General features: G+C 49.1%; 1 protein-coding gene across 1 annotated transcript in view; it reads left to right on the forward strand.

Annotated features, from left to right (window-relative positions):
• Nucleotides 1–21,805, forward strand: part of WDR75 (WD repeat domain 75) — a 43,544-nt gene that overhangs the window by 10,722 nt on the left and 11,017 nt on the right. The window contains exons 7-15 of the mRNA XM_060257244.1: nt 1,562–1,678; nt 4,611–4,699; nt 6,510–6,668; nt 9,041–9,100; nt 9,206–9,321; nt 12,222–12,397; nt 14,519–14,682; nt 15,830–16,010; nt 20,806–20,900. Coding sequence (XP_060113227.1) covers nt 1,562–1,678; nt 4,611–4,699; nt 6,510–6,668; nt 9,041–9,100; nt 9,206–9,321; nt 12,222–12,397; nt 14,519–14,682; nt 15,830–16,010; nt 20,806–20,900 — 1,157 coding nt within the window. The remainder of the gene's footprint in view (nt 1–1,561; nt 1,679–4,610; nt 4,700–6,509; nt 6,669–9,040; nt 9,101–9,205; nt 9,322–12,221; nt 12,398–14,518; nt 14,683–15,829; nt 16,011–20,805; nt 20,901–21,805) is intronic.

Consider the following 21,805-nt stretch of genomic DNA (forward strand, 5'->3'; position numbering starts at 1 on the left):
CTTCCAACGTAATACGTAAAGACTTGTACAACACTCAAAGGTGATATAAATGCATTCTCCAACTGCGTAAAATACGTTCCCGACGGAATTTCGATTGTTATATTTCCCGATTCAATTAGCATCTTTGTCAAGAGATGCATGTAAGGATAACTTAAGTCTTTACTCTGAGGCTCTCTAAATCTTATGTCAGCTTCAAAAATATTTATTTTAATAGTTCTTATCTCTGGAGCCTTACGGCCTTTGTTATAGTCACAACTCAGTGGTACATACTTTCTGCCGGGCCAGTAGTTCTCACATATTCCGTGGAAGCCTGGGACTGTAATGGAACTTGGTGGTTTGGTTTATGTCATTCTGGATATTGTATTTATTGGCAACAGCATGTGTGAGTTACAACATTTTGGATTTTTATTATAAGTAATACTAGTGTTTTGTGTATTATTTATGTGCTGGAGATATTAATACATTGTTTTTATTATACAAGGGAGATAACTGGTGTTTTCTGGTTGTTTTGTCTTTCTCCTCTTAAGTGACAGCCCTTCAGATATTTCAAGAGAGCCATCCTGTCCCCCTCCCTCAATGTCCTCTTCTCCAGACTGAACATTCCCAAGACCCTCAACCTTTCCTCCTAGGGCAGGGGTGGCCAACAGTAGCTCTCCAGATGTTTTTTTGCCTACAACTCCCATCAGCCTCAGCCAGCATGGCCAGTGGCTGGGGCTGATGGGAGTTATAGGCAAAAAACATCTGGAGAACTACCGTTGGCCACCCCTGTCCTAGGGCTTGGTCTCCAGGCCCCCGATCATCCTCGTCGCTCTCCTCTGCACCTGCTCCATTCTGCAGAGTGAGGCTACATTGCCTGCCTAGGCAATTGCCAGGAGGTTTGGTTTTTACAGAAATATTAGCCGCCTCTACTAATTCTTGGGTTTCACTACGATTCCACACTCCTCCACGTGAAGCCAGCTGGATGACCTTGGATCAGTCACAGATCTTTCAGAGTGCCCTCTGTTCAAAAGATGAGTCTAGCTCGCCACCTAGTGGTGCATAAAGCTAAAAGAGTTAGAACTCCAGACTGCCTGACAAACTTAGAATCTCCTTGCTATATTACACGCAATGCCATACGATATGTTAATGTATTGTTTTTCAAATACAAAATCAGTGAGAAGAGTTCAGGGGCAAAAGATGTCCTATAGCATTTCAAGAACCCTGGGCCTTCTAAACTGCAAGCACATGATAGGAAGTCAGATCTTGTCACAATCAGGTGACAGGAAGGGGGGGGAGCCAGAATTATCTAGGCCAGGATCCTATGCACTGTCCAAACCAAAAGAGATGTAAACAGGAAACCCAAAAGTTCAAGAGTGATGCAAACTGAGATGAATGAACTTCCATCAGCCTTATGGAATATGTGTTTGAAGTACATGTTGGGCGTCTTCAACCACTTTTTGCTTTAGTCGCCTGCAGTTCCTGGCGTTAGAAACGGGCACCACGGTTCAGGCGTGGGTTAGCTTTCGACACCGACGGAGAGCAAAAGCTTTCTTTTTCATCCACTTTCGTTCTTTTCTTGCAGCTTTCCTCTGAGTGCGAAATGCACCAAAGGAGCCAACAACTTCTTCACCTGCGTGGCCTGCCACCCGAAGGAAGACTGCATCGCCAGCGGCCACAAGGACGGCAAGATTCGCTTGTGGTAAGGCAACCCTTTCAGCATGGCACGGGCGCTGAAGTCTGTCGCCCAGCATCTGCACAGCTGTAATCAAAAGATGCTGTCGTATAGGGGTGCGCCGTTGACACGTGCGCTGCTGAAGCATCTCGCAAAATATTGAGAGCCAGTTTGGTGTAGTAGTTAAATGTGCGGACTCTTATCTGGGAAAACTGGGTTTGATTCCCCACTCCTCCACTTGCAGCTGCTGGAATGGCCTTGGGTCAGCCACAATTTCTCTCAACGATAAAGACAACTGGAACCAGTGTAAATAGAAAACTATATAAACAACCACCGGAAGCAATGAAACTTTCACATCAGTCGTGTATAAACACGTTCTTTTAGTACAAACTAAGAAAAAACGATTTAATACTTGAAAACCCCCACAAAATCTCTACATCAGCTTTTTAAGGACAACTGCCTCTTCAAAGTCAGCGTAGTGTAGATGTGGGTGGAGTCTTTAGGACTCTCAATGTTCCACTCAGGAAGTCATGGAGAGAACAAGGAACCGCTTTTGAAAGGAATCCTCACGGTTTCGCTTATGAGTTCTTCTTCAGCCTTTTTCTCCCAATGTTACACGGAGCCACAGGTCTATTTTTTACATCATGGATCAACGCATGCTCTCATCTGCTGCTATCGGCTCTCCCCACTTCCCCACGTACACCTCCTGATGTGACCTTGGGTCAGCCACAAGTTCTCTCGAGGCTGTTTTGTACAAGAGCAGTTCTGGGAGGGCTCTTCGTACAAGGCCTGCTGGAAGCTCCTGGAGGATTGGCTACCTCAGGGGGTGTGTGGCCTAATATGCAAAGGAGCTCCTGCTATAGAAAAAGCCCTGCATACAGGGCTGACCCTGCTTAGCTTCTGAGGTCTGATGAGATTAGGCTACCCCGGACTATCCAGTTCAAGGCGGTTAAGTCGATGTCATATATAGTTGAATACAGGGCTTTTTTTTTGTAGAAAAAGCCCAGCAGGAACTCATTTGCCTGTTAGGCCACACACCCCTGATGTTACCATTGTTTCATGCAGGGCTTTTTTTGTGGGAAAAGCCCAGCGGGAACTCCTTTGCATATTAGGCCACGCCCCCTTTGCATATTAGGCCACGCCCCCTGACGCCAGCCAGAACTGCGTTCCTGCTCAAAAAAAAGCCCTGGTTCAATACGTGTATAGTTTATTTCGTCCGTCTTGCCTCGACCAAGGCCAGGGCCTTTTCAGCCCTGGCCCCATCCTGGTGGAATCAGCTCCCTGCGGAGATATGGACCCTGCCGGATTTGTTACCTTTCCGTAGGGCCTGTAAGACGGAGCTGTTTCACCAGGCATTTGGTTGAGGCAGGCGGACAACTTTTGCTCTGTTGCCTACACCATCGGCTGTCCTCCCCCACAGTGCTCTGAGCTATTGTATCTGGGCCACTGAGTATACTCCAACCTGCACCGTGAGCCCATCCGCCTTCGTCATGACGTACTGTGTTATGTTGCTGCTTTAACTGTATTTTATTGGTTTTATTGTATTGCATTTGCTTGGTTTATCTGCATGTGATCCGCCCTGAGCCCGTTTGGGAGAGGGCGGGATATAAATGAACCAAATAAATGATTTTTAAAAAACGCAGAGCAGGAGCCCAGCAGCGACTTAAAGACAACCACGATTTGTGGCAGGGGAGGAGCTTTTGTGAGTCACTGCTCACTTCTTCAGATGTGACTGCCCAGGGCTTTTGTTTTGTAGCAGGAGCGCCTTTACCTATTAGACCGCGTACCCCTGATGTAGCCAGTCATCCTGGAGCTTACGGTAGGCCCTGTACGAAGAGCCCTGTACGCCCTTGATGATGATGATTTTGGATTTATATCCTGCCCTATACTCAGAGTCTCAGAGCGGCTCACAATCCCCTTTATCTTCCTCCCCCACAACAGACACCCTGTGAGGTGGGTGGGGCTGAGAGAGCTCTCACAGCAGCTGCCCTTTCAAGGACGACTCCTGCCAGAGCTCTGGCTGACCCAAGGCCATTCCAGCAGCTGCAAGTGAAGGAGTGGGGAATCAAAGCCGGTTCTCCCAGACAAGAGTCCGCGCACTTAAGCACTACACCAAACTGGCTATCTCTGTGAGGCTCTCTCTGTGAGGTAGGTGGGGCTGAGAGAGCTCTCCCAGAAGTTTCCCTCTCAAGGACAGCTCTGCCAGAGCTCTGGCTGACCCAAGACCATTCCAGCAGGTGCAAGTGGAGGAGTGGGGAATCAAACCCGGTTCTCCCAGACAAGAGTCTGTGCACTTCACCACTAAACCAAACTGGCTATCTCTGTGAGGCCCTCTCTGTGAGGTAGGTGGGGCTGAGAGAGCTCTCCCAGAAGCTTCTCTCTCAAGGAAAGCTCTGCGAGAGCTCTGGCTGACCCAAGGCCATTCCAGCAGCTGCAAGCGGAGGAGTGGGGAATCAAACCCAGTTCTCCCAGATAAGAGTCCACGCACTTAACCACAACACCAAACTGGCTCTCTTGGGGGATTGGCTACATCAGGGGGTGTGGCCTAAAAGGCAAAGGAGCTCCAGCTACAAGAAAAGCCCCGTCGCCATGAGTCAGTTGACTCTGCTTAGCTGGATCAGGGTGCTTGCGTCTCTTAGATTTTTAGAACAAACATTACTCTTTAATGCACAGAAGAGGCTCATCGCCTGAGCGCTGCTACGGCTAGAGTTTCCTGACGGAGCTGCCGTAACCGTTTCTGTACAGAGTTCGAGATCCAGAGGAGTCAGCCGTGTTAAATCTGTTGCTGCAAAATAGTAAAGAGTCCAGTAGCGCCTTTGAGGGAAATTTTATTGTAGCGTAAGCTTTTGAGAAGCACAGCTCTCTTCGTCAGGCGCAAGGTTCGGCTCTGAATCTTAGAAAGCTTCGTCCTTAAGCGACTCTTCTTCTTTTTTCTTTTTCTTTTTTTTTGCCGCGACAGGAGAAACTTCCATCATAAGAGAGAGTACACGTTCACCACGCTGCACTGGCATCACGACGAAGTGATGGATCTCGCTTTCTCCGTGGAAGGTAAGATTCGAATCGGCCCTCAGCCGACATCGTTAGACAAGTCGCTGCCCCTTAGATTCCTGAGGGCTATTTCTGTGTGTAAATTGCCATCAAACCACAGTTGAATCTCGTAACCCCGGGCCTGGATAGCCCAGGTTAGCCCATCAGATCTCAGAAGCTAAGAAGTGTCAGCCCTAGTAAGGCAGAAAACAATATCACGTGAGGAAGAAGTACTTTTCTCCCTTTCTCACAAAAACTCATGAGTACTCAATGAAATTCATGAGCAGTAGGCTTAGAACAGATCGAAGGAAGTACTTCTTCACCCAAAGAGTCATTCACAGGTGGAATTCACTGCTGCAGGAAGCGGTGGCAGCTACAAGCGTAAAAAAAAAAAAAGGTAAAGGTAGTGCCCTGTGCAAGCACCAGTCGTTTCCAACTCTGGGGTGACGTCGCGTCACGACGTTTTCACGGCAGACTTTTTATGAGGTGGTTTGCCATTGCCTTCCCCAGTCATCTGCACTTCCTCCCCAGCAATCTGGGAACTCATTTTACTGACCTCGGAAGGATGGAAGGCTGAGTCATCCATCCTGAAAACCCAGCTTCTGCTGGGATCAAACTCTGGTCATGAGCAGAGCTTAGTACTGCAGCTTTACCACTCTGCGCCACGGGGCTCCTGCTACAAGCAGAGACAGCTTCAGAAGGGGATTGGATCAACGTATGGAGCAGAGGTCTATTGGTGGCTCTTAGCCACAACTTATAGATGGGGCAGTGGTGCTTTGTATTTTTGATTTTGATTTTTTTATTTGCTTTTGAGTAAACATTTGAGGAACAGTTTTACTTTAATATTTTTATTAGTTTTGATGTAAACAACTAAGTATCAATATAAATATGAACATACAATTACTAAATCTTGAGAGCCAGTTTGGTGTAGTGGTGAAGTGCGCGGACTCTTATCTGGGAGAACCGGGTTTGATTCCCCACTCCTCCACTTGCAGCTGCTGGAATGGCCTTGGGTCAGCCATAGCTCTGGCAGAGGTTGTCCTTGAAAGGGCAGCTGCTGTGAGAGCCCTCTCCAGCCCCGCCCACCTCACAGGGTGTCTGTTGTGGGGGAGGAAGGGAAAGGAGATTGTGAGCCGCTCTGAGTGGAGGGCGGAATATAAATCCAATTTCTTCTTCTTTTCTTTTTCTTCTTCTTATGGAAACAAGTTAATACAGTCACAAATACTTACATATAATAAATATCCCAGAAGAACATAAAAGTTATATAGACGCAACAAGACACGCTGACTAATTTAAAATAATATATCTTTCCATGGAGAGAGGTCAAGAGCTATGCGAAGTTAAAATTAAAGCAATAACTCTTGTATCAAGATACAGCCAATCAAGATAAACATCCATTACTATAAAAGAAACATATGTGTGTGTGTGTGTATTAATAAGGTATTGTTATGGATGTTTATTTAACTATAGGCTATACAGATTATTCCAAATTTACTATTAGGTAATTACGTGTGGACTACGGCTAGCACAGTAAAAGAAAAGATAGATAATGCTCAGTATTCTTGGTGCCTGGGGGGCAACAGCGGGTGGGGTTCTGGCCCTGCTGGTGGACCTCCTGATGGCACCTGAGTTTTGGCCACTGTGTGACCCAGGATGTTGGGTTGGATATAAAATACGTGTAAAAAACATTGCCCTAATTCAACATGACTTCTTTTACGTTCTTTTGAGCAACTTTGTAGAACTGTGTGTGTGTGTGTGTGTGTTGAGGAACACGTAAAACACATTTTTTGTGCATTGAGTTGTTTTAATAACGCATATATTTTGCCGACAGGAACCAGCCTTCTGAGCGGCGGGGTTGAATCGGTGCTGGTCCAGTGGCGAAACGGATCGGACTCAAAGAAGGAGTTCTTGCCGCGCTTGGGATCCACAATCCAGAATATTTCTGCCTCTCCTGATGGAATGTTTTACTGTACCTCACATTCAGATAACAGTAAGGGCTGTTTGTTTTCTACCGGTTCTGAAAATTATCTGCTTACTCGCATGTATGCACTTAGCGGCCTTCACAAAGCTTCGTAACACTTGACCCAACTGGCTTGTAGTATTATTTGTATTTGTATCCAAGCAAACACAGTTACTCTTGGCCAAGAAACTGTAATCAAAGATAGAATTGTTTGGCCCCTAGAGGGACAAAGCCTGCTGAGGGAAAACCAGCATGGCTTCTTCAAACAGATGTCCTGCCTCACAAACCTTTGGAGTTCTTTCACAGTGTGAACATTTTGAAGAAGAAGATATTGGATTTATACCCCGCCCTCCGCTCTGAATCTCAGAGCAGCTTACATTCTCCTTTCCCTTCCTCCCCACAACAGTCACCCTGTGAGGTAGGTGGGGCTGAGAAATCTCTCCCAGAAGCTGCCCTTTCAAGGACAGTTCTGCAAGAGCTACGGCTGACCCAAGGCCATTCCAGCAGCTGCATGTGGAGGAGCGGGGAATCAAACACGGTTCTCCCAGATAAGAGTCCACACAGTTAGCCGCTATGCAAAACTATCTCTTTGGGACAAGATAGAGGTTTATAAAGTTATGCACAGGGTGATGAGAGTTGACAAAGAGAACCTTTTCTTCCTCTCCCAAAAGGCTGGAACTGGAGGGCATCTAATGAAACTGATGGGCAGTAGGACAAAAGGAAATACTACTTGACACAGATTGCGAATGAAATGTGGAATTTGCAGCCAGAGGGTGTTGTGATTGCAACAGGAAGAAACAGCGTTCAAAGGGGGATTAGATAGATTCAGGGAGAAGAAGTCTATCAATGGCTACTATCATATGAACCTATGAAGCTGCCTTCTACTGAATCAGACCCCCCTTGGTCCGCCAAAGTCAGTCTTGTCTACTCAAACTGGCAACAGCTCTCCAGGGACTCCAGCGGAGGTTTTTCACGCCTACTTGCCTGGACCCGTTTGAGTTGGAGTTGCCGGGGATTGAACCTGGGACCTTCTGCTTACCGAGCAGATGCTCTACCACTGAGCCCACCATCCCTCCCCCAAAGTCAGTATTGTCTACTCAGACTGGCAGCGGCTCTCCAGGGTCTCAAGCTGAGGATTTTCACGCCTATTTGCCTGGACCCTTTTTGGAGAAGCCAGGGATTGAACCTGGGACCTCCGGCTTACCAAGCAGATGCTCTACCACTGAGCCACCATCGCTCTGTCACAGACACGAGCACAGATGACATCACAGTATTGATGGGACCACGGAGGAGAAACTAAGCCACAACAAAGAGAAAACTCCATGTAGAACACAATTCTGAGTTGTTGTGAATAATAGGTATCAAAATACAAAGAGTATCAACAGTACACAGCATCTCAGTCACGCACAAAGTTAAAACCTCATAAGTTCCACAATGCTCCTACTGTCCTGATGTGGCTCAAAACCACTATATCAGGGGTGGCCAATGGTAGCTCTCCAGATGTTTTTGCCTACAACTCCCATCAGCCCCAGCCAGCATGACCAATGGCTGGGACTGATGGGAGTTGTAGGCAAAGAACATCTGGAGAGCTACTGTTGGCCACCCCTGCGCTATATTATATTCAGTGCAGTGTTTGAGAAAAAGGTCCAATGGAGAACCGGTCCGCTTTGTAAGCTGTTTTGGATCTCAGATCCTCCTAGGGACCAATCTTGTGAATTATGTACAATTTTCTAGGTCCAGTAGTGCCAAAAATTATTCCAGTCAGCAACCATGTCAGTCCAGAATTCCTAGCTTTCTCTTAATTTTCACGCATAATAGCAGGAACGCCATAGTTAATACATTCCTTGTCAGCAAAGCAGTTGGAGATGCCGGGGATTGAACCTGGGACCTCCTCCTTACCAAGCAGATGCTCTACCACTGAGCCACCGTCCCTCCCTAAAGTCAGTCTTGTCTACTCAGACTGGCAGCAGCTCTCCAGGGTCTCCAGCTGAGGTTTTCCACGCCTACTGGCCTGGACCCTTTTTAGTTGGAGATGCCGGGGATTGAACCTGGGATCTTCTGCTTACCAAGCAGATGCTCTACCACTGAGCCACCGTCACTCCCTAAAGTCAGTCTTGTCTACTCAGACTGGCAGTGGCTCTCCAGGGTCTCAAGCTGAGGTTTTTCACGCCTACTTGCCTTGACCTTTTTTCAGTGGAGATGCCGGGGATTGAACCTGGGACCTCCTGCTTACCAAGCAGCTGCTCTACCACTGAGCCACTGTCCCTATCCAAGGTGATTGATGGCACGAAGCCTCTGAATCCCAGAGCCAGGAGGCAGCACATGGGGAAGGCCGCCAGAGGTTTTCTTTTCCAGAACTCTTCGTTCTTAATTGACCTTTATTGTTATTCTGATTCATGCAGAAATAACCATCATACACAGCAGCTTGACAGTTTCTGCAGTAATTCAAGGATTAATCCAAGGTATGGTTTTAAAAACTGGAAGACGTTTGGCGGGGGGGGGGGGGGGTGTTTCCGCCTTCGACCGAAGAAACCGCGTCCCACCTTGGATCGTCTTTCCCCTTCCAGGCAGCGACGTCAAGACTGGCTTGATGGTGGACCCGCGAACGAATGCTTTGGTTCTGAACGGCAAACCGGGTCACCTGCAGTTCTATTCACTGCAGAACGACAAGCAGCTATACAATGTAAGCGAGGCCGGTGGGACCCGATCGTTGCGGGGGAAGTGGGGGCATATCCAGAGATATGCAGGGAATGGTCACGAGGGCCAAGAATCACAGCGTGACGTTTCAGTAGCCAGAACGGCATTGACTTTGGAGTCATGTGCACACGTGAACAGAAGAGAAGCCATGTTGGATCAGGCCAATGGCCCATCCAGTCCAACACTCTGTCACATAAGAACATAAGAGAAGTCATGTTGGATCAGCCCAATGGTCCATCCAGTCCAACACTCTGTGTCACATAAGAACATAAGAGAAGCCATGTTGGATCAGGCCAATGGCCCCTCCAGTCCAGCACTCTGTGTCACATAAGAACATAAGAGAAGTCATGTTGGATCAGGCCAATGGCCCAGCCAGTCCAGCACTCTGTGTCACATAAGAACATAAGAGAAGTCATGTTGGATCAGGCCAATGGCCCATGCAGTCCAACACTCTGTTTCACATAAGAACATAAGAGAAGCCATGTTGGATCAGGCCAATGGCCCCTCCAGTCCAGCACTCTGTGTCACATAAGAACATAAGAGAAGTCATGTTGGATCAGGCCAATGGCCCCTCCAGTCCAACACTCTGTGTCACATAAGAACATAAGAGAAGTCATGTTGGATCAGGCCAATGGCCCATCCAGTCCAACACTGTGTCACATAAGAACATAAGAGAAGTCATGTTGGATCAGGCCAATGGCCCCTCCAGTCCAGCACTCTGTGTCACATAAGAACATAAGAGAAGTCATGTTGGATCAGGCCAATGGCCCATCCAGTCCAACACTCTGTGTCACCTAAGAACATAAGAGAAGTCATGTTGGATCAGGCCAATGGCCCATCCAGTCCAACACTCTGTGTCACATAAGAACATAAGAGAAGTCATGTTGGATCAGGCCAATGGCCCATCCAGTCCAACACTCTGTGTCACATAAGAACATAAGAGAAGTCATGTTGGATCAGGCCAATGGCCCATCCAGTCCAGCACTCTTTGTCACATAAGAACGTAAGGGAAGCCATGTTGGATCAGGCCAATGGCCCATCCAGTCCAACACTCTGTGTCACATAAGAACATAAGAGAAGTCATGTTGGATCAGGCCAATGGCCCATCCAGTCCAACACTCTGTGTCATACAGTGGCCAAAAAAGCCCAGGTGCCATCAGAAGGTCCACCAGTGGGGCCAGGACACTAGAAGCCCTCCCACTGTGGCCCCTAAAGGCCACAGAGGATCCCTACCCCAGACCCTGTGGCTAATAGCCACTGATGGACCTCTGCTCCCTATGTGCTATTCTGCTCCCCCAAGTTAATAGCTGAGGAAGTATTGGAAGGAAACTGGTAGGATTAAGATTTAAATCTGTGTCCTACCTTATACCAGGGGTGGCCCTAATGTGGCTCGGGAGCCACAGGTGGCTCTTTCACATATTTGGTGTGGTTCTGGAAGCCCCCACTGCCCTGTCAGCCAGCTTGGAAGAAGGCATTTGTCTTTTTAAATCACTTCTCCAAGCCAGCTGGCAGCTTGGGGAATGAATTTAAAGTTGCTTTCTTTCTACCTCTACCTCCCCCATCTATATCCCTCCCTTTCCTCCTTCCTTCCTTCCCTCCCTCTCTCCTTCCTTCCTGTCATGCAGCTCTCAAACATCTGACGTTCTTGTCTTGCAGCTCTCAAACTTCTGACATTTATTCTACATGTCTCTTACATTAAGCAAATTTGCCCCCCTCTGCCTTAGACCCCACCCCCCATCACCACCACCATTGTGACCATGGGTACCATGGCAACCACAGACACCCTCCTGGTGCCTATCAAATGTTTTTAGAAAGTGGGTGGGACCAGGTAGGGCTTTTGCCCGCCAAAGCTTCTGATTGGCCATTGGATGCTTGATTGGCAGCGCGGGTTTTCCCCAAAGTTGGTTTTACAGCAGTTGCCACCACAGCTCGAGAATCTTCGCTGTGTGAGGGAAGGTAAGCTGCGGCAGCCATTTTGTGGCTGGCTCCACCTCTCATGGCAGCCATTTAGCAGTTGTGCCCACCACACTGCGTAAGGGTTCAAAAGTTGCCCGTGGTCCCAAAAAGATTGGGAACCCCTTCTGTAAGGGGTGGGATAGAAATTAAAGCTTTAAGCTTGACACGTGGGCTTTGTGGTATAACTTCTACCTTTGTATCCCCTTAAAAACATGAGGAACTGTGGATCCCCTCCCCCCCCCCGCCCGTGTTTTGTTTAGTTCTCACTGTAACCGTCAGAAGATTTTCCTTTAGTCCAGGGGTGTCAAACTCCTTTGTTATGAGGGCCGGATCTGACATAAATGAGACTTCGTTGGGCTGGGCCATGTGTGTTGTAAAATGTAATGTCAGGCAGTTGGGGTAGAAAGTTTACAAAGGACACAGACAAACACAAAGATTTAAAAACTTAAAACATGCTCAAAACATTAGCACTCATTGGTCTTAAAGGTGCCTTTTTTGTACCTTTCCCGTGCAATCCAGGGAACTGGGCAAAGGAAGCTTTGGCTCTTTCCTTCCTTCCCCAGGGGACCAGGAGGAGGAGGAGCCTCAGCCAATAGAAGGAAGAGAGGCTTGGCTCAGTAGCTCTGCTGTGCAGTTGAAAGAGCTTGGCAAAGCAAGCTGTCCCTCCCCAAGGGAGGAGCCTCAGCCAATGGAGAAAATAGAGGCTTTGCTCTGTAGCTCCTGTGCAGTTGAGCAAGCTTTGCAAAGCCAGCTGTGATGCAGAAAGAAACAAGAGAGGGAGAAGGAAGCAGATGACAGCCAGCTGCTCGGGGGGCTGGTAGGAGCCCTCTGGGGGCCTGATTTGACATGTTTGACACCCCTGCTTTAGTCAGCAAGTTCTTTCCCCTGCCCGAGCTGAGAAGCCTTATTTCTCTTCTTCTAACCCCACAGCTGGATATCGTGCAGCAGGAGTACATCCACCAGCACGGCCTGAACCAGGTGGAGTTGGTGAAGGCAGCGTTTGACTCCAGGGGTGGCTGGCTGGCCACCGTGGAGCAGCGGGAAGAAAAGGGCGGTGAGCTTGAAGCACAGATGAAGCTCTGGGCCTACGAGGAGCAAACGCAAAGGTGCCCATTCCGTTGTTTTGGATTCCACTAAGGCGGTTGGGTTCCGTGTGAGGGCTTCCGCCGACATCGTCTTTCTTCCATCCAAGGCAGACCCTTCCAGCCCCCCAAATAAGTCTAGCTCGCCACCTAGTGGTGGATCACACTAAAAAGAACTAATTTTTCAGGCAGCCAGACGATGAACATATGAAGCTGCCTTCTGCTGAATCAGACCCTTGGTCCATCCAAGTCAGTATTGGCAACAGCTCTCCAGGATCTCAAGCTGAGGTTTTTCACACCTACTTGCCTGGACCCCTTTTTAGTTGGAGATGCCGGGGATTGAACCTGGGACCTTCCACTTACCAAGCAGATGCTCTACCACTGAGCCATGAAGCTGCCTTATACTGAATCAGACCCTCGGTCCATCAGAAGCAGTATTGTCTCCTCAGACTGGCAGTGGCTCGCCAGGGTCCCAAGCTAAGGTTTTTCACACCTCTTTGCCTGGACCCTTTTTAGTTGGAATGCCGGGGATTGAACCTGGGACCTTCTGCTTACCAAGCAGATGCTCTACCACTGAGTCACCGTCCCTCCCCTTAGACATATGAACATATGAAGCTGCCTTCTACTGAATCAGACCCTTGGCCCATCAAAGTCAGTATTGTCTCCTCAGACTGGCAGTGGCTCTCCAGGGTCTCAAGCTGAGGTTTTTCACGCCTCCTTGTCTGGACCCTTTTTAGTAGATGCCGGGAATTGAACCTGGGACCTTCTGCTTCCCAAACAGATGCTCTACCACTGAGCCACCGTCCCTCCCCTGTGAAAGTTTCGCTGACCATGGTGAAGTTTCCCTGTGAAAGTTTCACTGACCATGATGGAGTATACAATCTCCTTTCTTTCATTAGTGTTCCCTTACGCTTGCTGTGTGTCACGTTCTGAGGGTGCAGGCAGGCAAGAGTCCAAAGCCAGTCCGAGGTCAAAGTCCAGGAAGTCAAGCAGGAGCCAAGTCACCAATGCAGAATCACAAACCATTCTGGCTTGGCTTAGAGAAGTGATTTAAAGAGACAAAGGCCTTCTCCAAGCCAGTCAACAGGGCAGTGGGGGCTTTGGGAGCCACACAATATGTGTCGTAAAGAGCCACACGTGGCTCCCTAGCTGCAGTTTGGCCACCCTGCAGTTTGGCAAACCAAATGAAATATATAAAATCTAAAATTACAAACTAAACCGTGAAAACTAAAATGACAAATTCTGCCTCACAAACATGGCCTGTTGTCCAGGTAACGTCAGCGAATGTTTGCATAGATGCCCACGGCCGCAGTCCCACTATTCAGAACTAGCAAATGGTACTATCTCTCGGTCCCATTTACATCCTTCGTTGGGTCTTATAGGAGAACGGGGCTCGGTCGTTAAAGATCAGATTAGTTCCTGATGCTAAACAGTCCAGTAGCAACCACTCAATCTTATGCAAACATTCAGGGTTTCCCCCCCACCTTCCTTTACCATAGCTTTACTCTGATTCGGGGTAGATTTTGAGGGGTAAAAGCTTTGGAGAGTCAAAGCTCTCTTTGTCAGATACGAGTTGGAATGGAGTCCTTAAATCCCAATTGGAGGGAAGGGGTTCTGCAGAGAAGAAACTCAGGGTGCAAAGGTGCAGTGCACGTAGTAATTAGCTTGATTGGAGCAGAGGGGAAAGACTTGAGGGCAGAAAAGAAGCCTCTGTAGTTTGATGAGAATACTAGATCCCCATTTAGTTCTGAACTTGTGAATGAGTGAACTCCAGTTCGGCAGCCTCACACTGTAATCTCCCTTTGAAGCTTCTCTGTTTGACGATTGCTGCTCTTAGATCAGCAATAGAAAGACCTGTGCAGTAGAACATAATGAATCCATACTATTTAGTGGTAATGTTAGACTGTAGTCCCCGTTTGCTAAAGGAATGTTGAGGGCAAAGTGAAAAAAAAAGCGTTCAGTAGTTACACACCCCTAGAGTCCGAGGGGGTCTTACAATCCAACCCCCTGCTCTGTGCAGGAAATTCAGTGGGATGCCCATTTCTGAAATTGTATACTTGGACCACAGTTTGACTACAGAGGCACGTCAACCCCTCAATCTCATCCAAACATTCAGGTGTTTTTCCCTCCCTTCCTTTGCCATAGCTTTACTCTGAACACCCGAATCAACATGCCGCACGAGGATCACATCACAGCGTTGTGTTTCCGTGACACGGGGGAACCCGACAGCGCCCTCCCGACTGTAGTGACGGCCGGCAAAGATGGACGCTTTAAAGTCTGGGTGTTCCTACCAGAGAACGATGAGGAAAGTAAGTGCGGGTGTGTTTCTCCAGGATCTAGTAGCAGAAAAAGGGAACTAAAATGATGAAGGGAATCGAACACCTTCCCTGGGAAGAAAGGTTAAAGGGTTTGGGGCTCTTAAGCTGGGAGAATTGACGACTGAGGGGTGGCGTGATCGAGGTTTACAAGATGATGCATGGGCTAGAAAAGGTAGAGAAAGAAGTCCTTTTCTCCCTTTCTCAAATACAAGAACTTGTGTGCTCTCAAGGAAATTGCTGAGCAGTCGGGTTGGAACTGATAAAAGGAAGGACTTCGTCACCCAAAGAGTGAAGAATTCCTTGCCACAGGAAGTGGTGGCGGCCCATGGCATAGCTTCAAGAGGGGATTGGATAAAATCTGGAGTGGAGGAGGTCCGTCAATAGCTGTTAGCTGCAAGGTATAGATGGACCACTCTGTCTGGGGCAGTGATGTTCTGTTTTCTTGGTGCTTGGGGGGGCAAGAGTGGGGGGCTTCTGGAGTTCTGGCCCCACTGGTGGACCTCCTGATGGCACCTGGGTTTGGCCACCGAGTGACAGAGTGGTATACTGGATGGGCTATTGGCTTAATCCAGCATGACTTCTCTTATATTCTTAAGAGCAGAGGTCCATCTGTGGCTATTAGCCACAAGGTATAGGCAGAACACTGTCTGAGGCAATGATCTCTGTATTCTTGGTGCTTGAGTGGCAACAGCAGGAGGGCTTCTGAAGGTCTGGCCCCATTGTTGGACCTCCTGAGGGCCTCTGGGTTTTGGCCTCTGTGTGACACAGAGTGTTGGACTGGGTGGGCCATTGGCCTAATCCAACATGGCTTCTCTTATGTTCTTACGTCTGGGGCAGTGATGCTCTGTATTCCTGGTGCTTGGGGGGCAACAGTGAGAGAGCTTCTGGAATTTTGGCCCTGCTGGTGGCCTTCCTGAAGGCCCCTGGGTTTTGGCCACTGTGTGACACAAAATGTTGGACTGGGTGGGTGATTGGCAAGACTTCCAGCATTTTATTGGAAGCATTTAGGGAACATGCCAGCTTGTTCTTAATCTGTTGAGGTCTCTTCCTGCGCCATTTTGTGGGGGGGGGTTTTGCCGTATTTGTCCTTCAACACATTCAGGCCGCCGCGACGACGAGTGTTTTTTTGCCTCAACAGGCCAAAGCGCAGGCTGGACCTGCGATTTTGTGGGAAGCTACCACAACTACCCGGCGACCGACTGCTGTTTTTCCGAAGACGGCTCCGTGCTCGCCGTCAGCTTCGAAGCGATCGTCACCGTGTGGGAGTCTGAAACGTGGACACTGAAATGCACTTTCTGCCACCCCCCGGGAACAATACGGTACGTCCCCTAAAGAGGGTTCCCGTTTTGCACATTACTGCTTTGTAGAATTGCCAACTCCAGATAGGGACATACCAAAAGATTTTCATGTGAAGCCCGGGGGGGTAGGGTGGGTGGTAGCATTTGTGGAGGAAAGGGATATTAGCAAGGTATGATTATTCTCAGGGTCAGAGTTGTTGTCGTTCTTATTTATTAAACTTATGAACCTCCTAATCCCGGCCAGTGCCAGGCTCTTGGTGATGTACAACAAAAAGTATACATAAAATCAATAAAGCCAGTAATTTAAAACAGTCACAACCCAAGGATCCTACTTTATAGTGTGCTGTAATTCTGCTTTCCAGAGGGACGGTGGCTCAGTGGTAGAGCATCTGCTTGGCAAGCAGAAGGTCCCAGGTTCAATCCCTGCCATCTCCAAAAAAGGGTCCAGGCAAATAGGTGTGAAAAACCTCAGCTTGAGACCCTGGAGAGCAGGGGAGGGATGCTGGCTCAGTGGCAGAGCATCTGCTTGGTAAGCAGAAGGTCCCAGGTTCAATCCCCGGCATCTCCAACTAAAAAGGGTCCAGGCAAGTAGGCATGAAAAACCTCAGCTTGAGACCCTGGAGAACCAAAGGGAGGGATGGTGACTCAGTGGGTAGAGCATCTGCTTGGTAAGCAGAAGGTCCCAGGTTCAATCCCCAACATCTCCAAAAAAGGGTCCAGGCAAATAGGTGTGAAAACCCTCAGCTGGAGACCCTGGAGAGCCGCTGCCAGCCTGAGGAGACAATACTGACTTTGATGGACCAAGGAGGGTCTGATTCAGTAGAAGGCAGCTTCATATGTCCATTGGGAGCAGTTTCCCTCTTAAGTAGGGTGGGTAGGGGGGTGTCAGCCCGGCAGCCGTGGCTGCCCTCAAGCAAAAACCTGGCGGAACATCTCTGCTTTGCAGGCCCTGTGGAATTGTAAAGATCCCGCAGGGCCTTGGTGTCTTCCGGCAGAGAGTTCCACCAAGTCGGGGCCAGGACTGAAAAAGTCCTGGCCCTCGTTGAGGACAGGCGGGACCTCTTTAGGGCCGGGGATCACCAGTAGGTTTTTGACCAGTAGAGTGTGGTGCTCTTCCAGGGACATAGTGGAGGAGGTGGTCCCGTAGATACGTCAGTCTCAGACCGCTCAAGTTCCTGGTGAGTTAGGCCCCGCCCCTGCCAGACCTGGGAAGGCAAGGGCAGGGTGTTCTCTCCTCTGAGCCTGCCTTCCCTCTTTTAACAAGAGAGGGACGTGGGACGTTTTCTCCATGGCTTTGGAACTTTGACACATGTACACACATGGTTCTATTGAGTCTGCAAGCTGTCTCATGGAATTACGTGGCTCTGATCTTCTAGCAGAGAGATCCAGCTGGGCAGCCGTGCGAGACTGAAGCAGTAGAACCGAGTAGGAGGCCAGTAGCACCTTTTAAGGCTAGCAGAGTTCGATTCAGAATGTCAGCTTTCGTGTGTTAGAAGCTCACTTCATCAGGCAATGAGGCGGGATGCGGTGAGCAGAGTCAAATATAGCTGGTGGGCAACAGTTAAGCATGCAAAATAGTACCGAGTCATAATCTATGCCAAAACAGTATAATTAACAAAGCGGTGCCATATGCGCTTCTGCAGCACGGTACATTTTAAAGAAGTAATTTTGTTGTTGTTTTGTATTCCTCCCTTTCCCGTGAGTGGGCTCGGGGCGGATCACAACAAAAGTGAAAACAATTAAAAACGACAAGCTAAAACCATAGGATACAATGAAACAAACAACATATGATATGATAGGATCACCATCTTCAAGTACTCGAAGGGCTGTCCTATAGAGCAGGGGTGGCCAACGGTAGCTCTCCAGATGTCTTTTTTTGCCTACAACTCCCATCAGCCCCAGCCAGCATGGCCAATGGCTGGGGCTGATGGGAGTTGTAGGCAAAAAAAGACATCTGGAGAGCTACCGTTGGCCACCCCTGCTATAGAGGATGGTGTGGAATTGTTTTCTGTGGCCCCAGAAGGTAGGACCAGAACCAATGGGTTGAAATTGAATCAAAAGAGTTTCTGGCTCAACATTAGGAAGAACTTCCTGACCATTAGAGTGGTTCCAGTGGAACAGGCTTCCTCAGGAGGTGGTGGGCTCTCCTTCCTTGGAGGTTTTTAAGCAGAGGCTAGCTGGCCATCTGGCAGCAATGAGGATTCTGTGAATGTAGGGGGAGGGGTTTGTGAGTTTAGAGCGGTTCCTCAGTGGAACAGGCTTCCTCCTTGGGAGGTGGTGGGCTCTCCTTCCTTGGAGGTTTTTAAACAGCTAGATGGCCCTCTGGCAGGAATGAGGATCCTGTGAATTTAGGGGGAGAGATTTGTGAGTTTTCTGCATTGTGCAGGGGGTTGGACTAGATGACCCTGGAGGTCCCTTCCAACTCCGTGATTCTAGGATTCTATATGTGTCGCAGGCAGCAGTTTCCAATTGGGCACATTCTATATATCAATACGGCAGTTGGCCCAGAGAAGGAATAATAGGTTAAGTTAAGATAGCATCACAACAGGTAAGGGAGGCCAAGCAGATGGAAAGAAGGACGTCTGCTGCCTCAACCAAAGGCCCGGCGGGATAGCTCCGTCTTGCAGGTCCTACAGAATGGCATTAATTCAGGTAGGGCCTGGATCTCCACAGGGAGCTGATTCCACCAGGCCGGGGCCAAGACCTAAAAGGCCCTGGCCCATGTCGAGGCAAGTCAAACGTCCTTCGGGCCAGGGACGGTCAGGAGATGCTGCGAAGCGGAACGCAGTGATCTCTGGGACACATGTGAGGAGAGGCAGTCCTGCAGGTATGTCAGTCCCAGGTCCGATTTAATCGTCTTCCATGAGAAAAGGCATGTCCTCTTCTTCCTGGTGGCAACCAGTTGCCGCTAGTTTCTTTACCTGTCTGGGAAGGTGACGAACTCCCGGAAGGGGTGGGAATTCTTCATCGCCCTTTAGCACCTGCACCCGCCAGAGTTCCCGTCAGCAGATTACGCCGGAACAATTTGGCAGGAAGCGATCGCAGTTCAGTTTGTCTCTGAGACGTCTCTCTTGACCCCAGTTAAGCCTGTACTTATAGAACAAACATTTGCCTGAGATTGGGCGGGGTGGGGGGGAGTTATTCAGTCAGAGAACACCACGGTCATAAAACGAAACCTGCCCCCAAAGTCCCCTGTGCTATTGCTTGTGAGAGCGATAGCAGAAGAAAGGCAGAGGTTTCATGGTGGGAGAAGGAAGTGTCGCCCCATCCTCACTTTGAGCTAGTTTGGTGCAGTGGTGAAGTGCGCGGACTCTTATCTGGGAGAACCGGGTTTGATTCCCCACTCCTCCGCTTGCAGCTGCTGGAATGGCCTTGGGTCAGCCAGAGCTCTCGCAGGGTTGTCCTTGAAAGGGCAGCTGCTGTGAGGGTCCTCTCAGCCCCACCCACCTCACAGAGTGTCTGTTGTGGGGGGAGAAGATAAAGGAGGTTGTGAGCCGCTCTGAGTCTCTGATTCAGAGAGAAGGAAAAGGAAAGGTCCCCTGTGCAAGCACCAGTCATTTCCAACTCCAGGGTGACATCGCATCATGACATTTTCACGGCAGACTTTTTTACAGGGTGATTTGCCATCGCCTTCCCCAGTCATCTACGCTTTCCCCCCAGCAAGCTGGGGACTCATTTGACCGACCTCGGAAGGATAGAAGGCTGAGTCAACCTCAAGCCGGCTACCTGAAAACCCAGTTTCCGCCAGGGATCGAACTCAGGTCGTGAGCAGAGCTTAGGACTGCAGTACTGCAGCTTTACCACTCTGCGCCACGGGGCTCTGTCAGAGAGAAGGGCGGGGTATAAATCTGCAGTCTTCTTCTTCTCCTCACTCTTGAATTTCCGTTTTTTCTGGATGGGCCAGGCTAGCCCAGTCTTGCCAGACCTCAGAAGCTAAGCAGTTAGTGCTTGGATGGGAGACCTCCAAGGAAGTCCAGGGTTGCTACGCAGAGGCAGGCAGTGGGGAAACATGCAGGAGGCGATTGGATAAGCATCTGGAGCAGAGGTCCATCAGTGGCCATTAGCCACAGCGTATTGTTGGAACTCCCTGTCTGGGGCTCTGTATTCTTGGTGCTTGCGAGGGGCAACAGTAGGAGGGCTTCTAATGTCCTGGCCCCACTGATGGACCTCTTGATGGCACCTGGGTTTTTTGGACTGGATGGGCCATTGGCCTGATCCAACAGGGCTTCTCTTATGTTCTTATATGGAGCAGAGGTCCATCAGTGACTATCAGCCACAGTGTTTTGATGGAACTCTCTGTCTGGGGCAGGGATGCTGTGTATTCTTGGTGCTTGGGGGGCAACAGTGGGAGGGCTTCTGGAGTTCTGGCCCCACTGGTGGACCTCCTGATGGCACCTGGGTTTTTTGGCCGTTGTGTGACACAGAATGTTGGACTGGATAGGCCATTGGCCTGATCCAACAGGGCTTCTCTTATGTTCTTATATGGAGCAGAGGTGACTATTAGCCACAGAGAGCCGGTTTGGTGTAGTGGTTAAGTGTGCGGACTCTTATCTGGGAGAACCAGGTTTGATTCCCCACTCCTCCACTTGCACCTGCTAGCATGGCCTTGGGTCAGCCATAGCTCTGGCAGAGGTTGTCCTTGAAAGGGCAGCTGCTGTGAGAGCCCTCTCCAGCCCCACCCACCTCACAGGGTGTCTGTTGTGGGGGAGGAAGGGAAAGGAGATTGTGAGCCGCTCTGAGACTCTTCGGAGTGGAGGGCGGGATATAAATCCAATATCATCATCTTCTTCTTCTTTGCCATTTTTTTTTCCTCCAGAAACCTCTGCTTTGGGCGGCTGAGCTGCTCCAAATATCTTCTCGGCACCACCAGTAACGGATTCCTGTGCTGTTGGAACCTGCTGAGCTGCATGTGTGAGACTCTTTAGCTTTCTTTTTTTTCCTTTCTTAAAAAGCTGGTCATGTTTCAGCATAAAATTGGAGAGCCAGTTTGATGTAGTAGTTAAGTGCGCGGACTTTTCATCTGGGAGAACCGGGTTTGATTCCCCACTCCTCCCCTTGCACCTGCTGGAATGGCCTTGGGTCAGCCATAACTCTTGCAGAGCTGTCCTTTAAAGGGCAGCTTCTGTCAGAGCTCTCTCAGCGCCACCTATCTTACAGGGTGTCTGTTGTGGGGGAGGAAGGTAAAGGGGATTGTGGGCCACTCTGAAACTCTGAAATTTGGAGTGGAGGGTGGGATATGACTCCAATATCATTATCATCATCATCATAACTCCAAATGCATCATTTTTATTATTAACTTTGTCCATTGGAGAGGAGTATTTTTGGTGGTGGTTTAATATGCAAAAGCATACCAAGCATCAGGGCTTTTTTTGTAGCAGGAGCTCCTTTGCATATTAGGCCACACTCCCCTGATGTAGCCAATCATCCTGGAGTTTACTGTAGGCTCCATACTAAGAGCCCTGTAAGCTTTTGGAGGATTGGCTACATCAGAGGGGTGTGGCTTAATACACAAAGGAGTTCCTGCTACAAAAAAAGCCATGGGCCGCACACCTGTGGTGTAGCAAATCCTCCAAGACCATACAGGGCATTTCTTACGGGGCCTACTGTAAGCTCCAGGAGGGTTGGCTACATTAGAAGACAACTGCAGATTTATACAACTGCATGTGGCTTAATATGCACAGGAGTTCCTGCTAAACATCTTTATCATCAGTGATCAAATGTAAGTTCTTGGAATCTAGAATAGGGGTCCCTAAAGTGGTGGCCATGGGCACCACGGTGCCAACTGACATGTTTCCTGGTGCCCACCAAGCATTTTT

The sequence above is a fragment of the Heteronotia binoei genome, chromosome 16, assembly GCF_032191835.1.
Source record: "Heteronotia binoei isolate CCM8104 ecotype False Entrance Well chromosome 16, APGP_CSIRO_Hbin_v1, whole genome shotgun sequence".
NCBI lineage: Eukaryota > Metazoa > Chordata > Lepidosauria > Squamata > Gekkonidae > Heteronotia > Heteronotia binoei.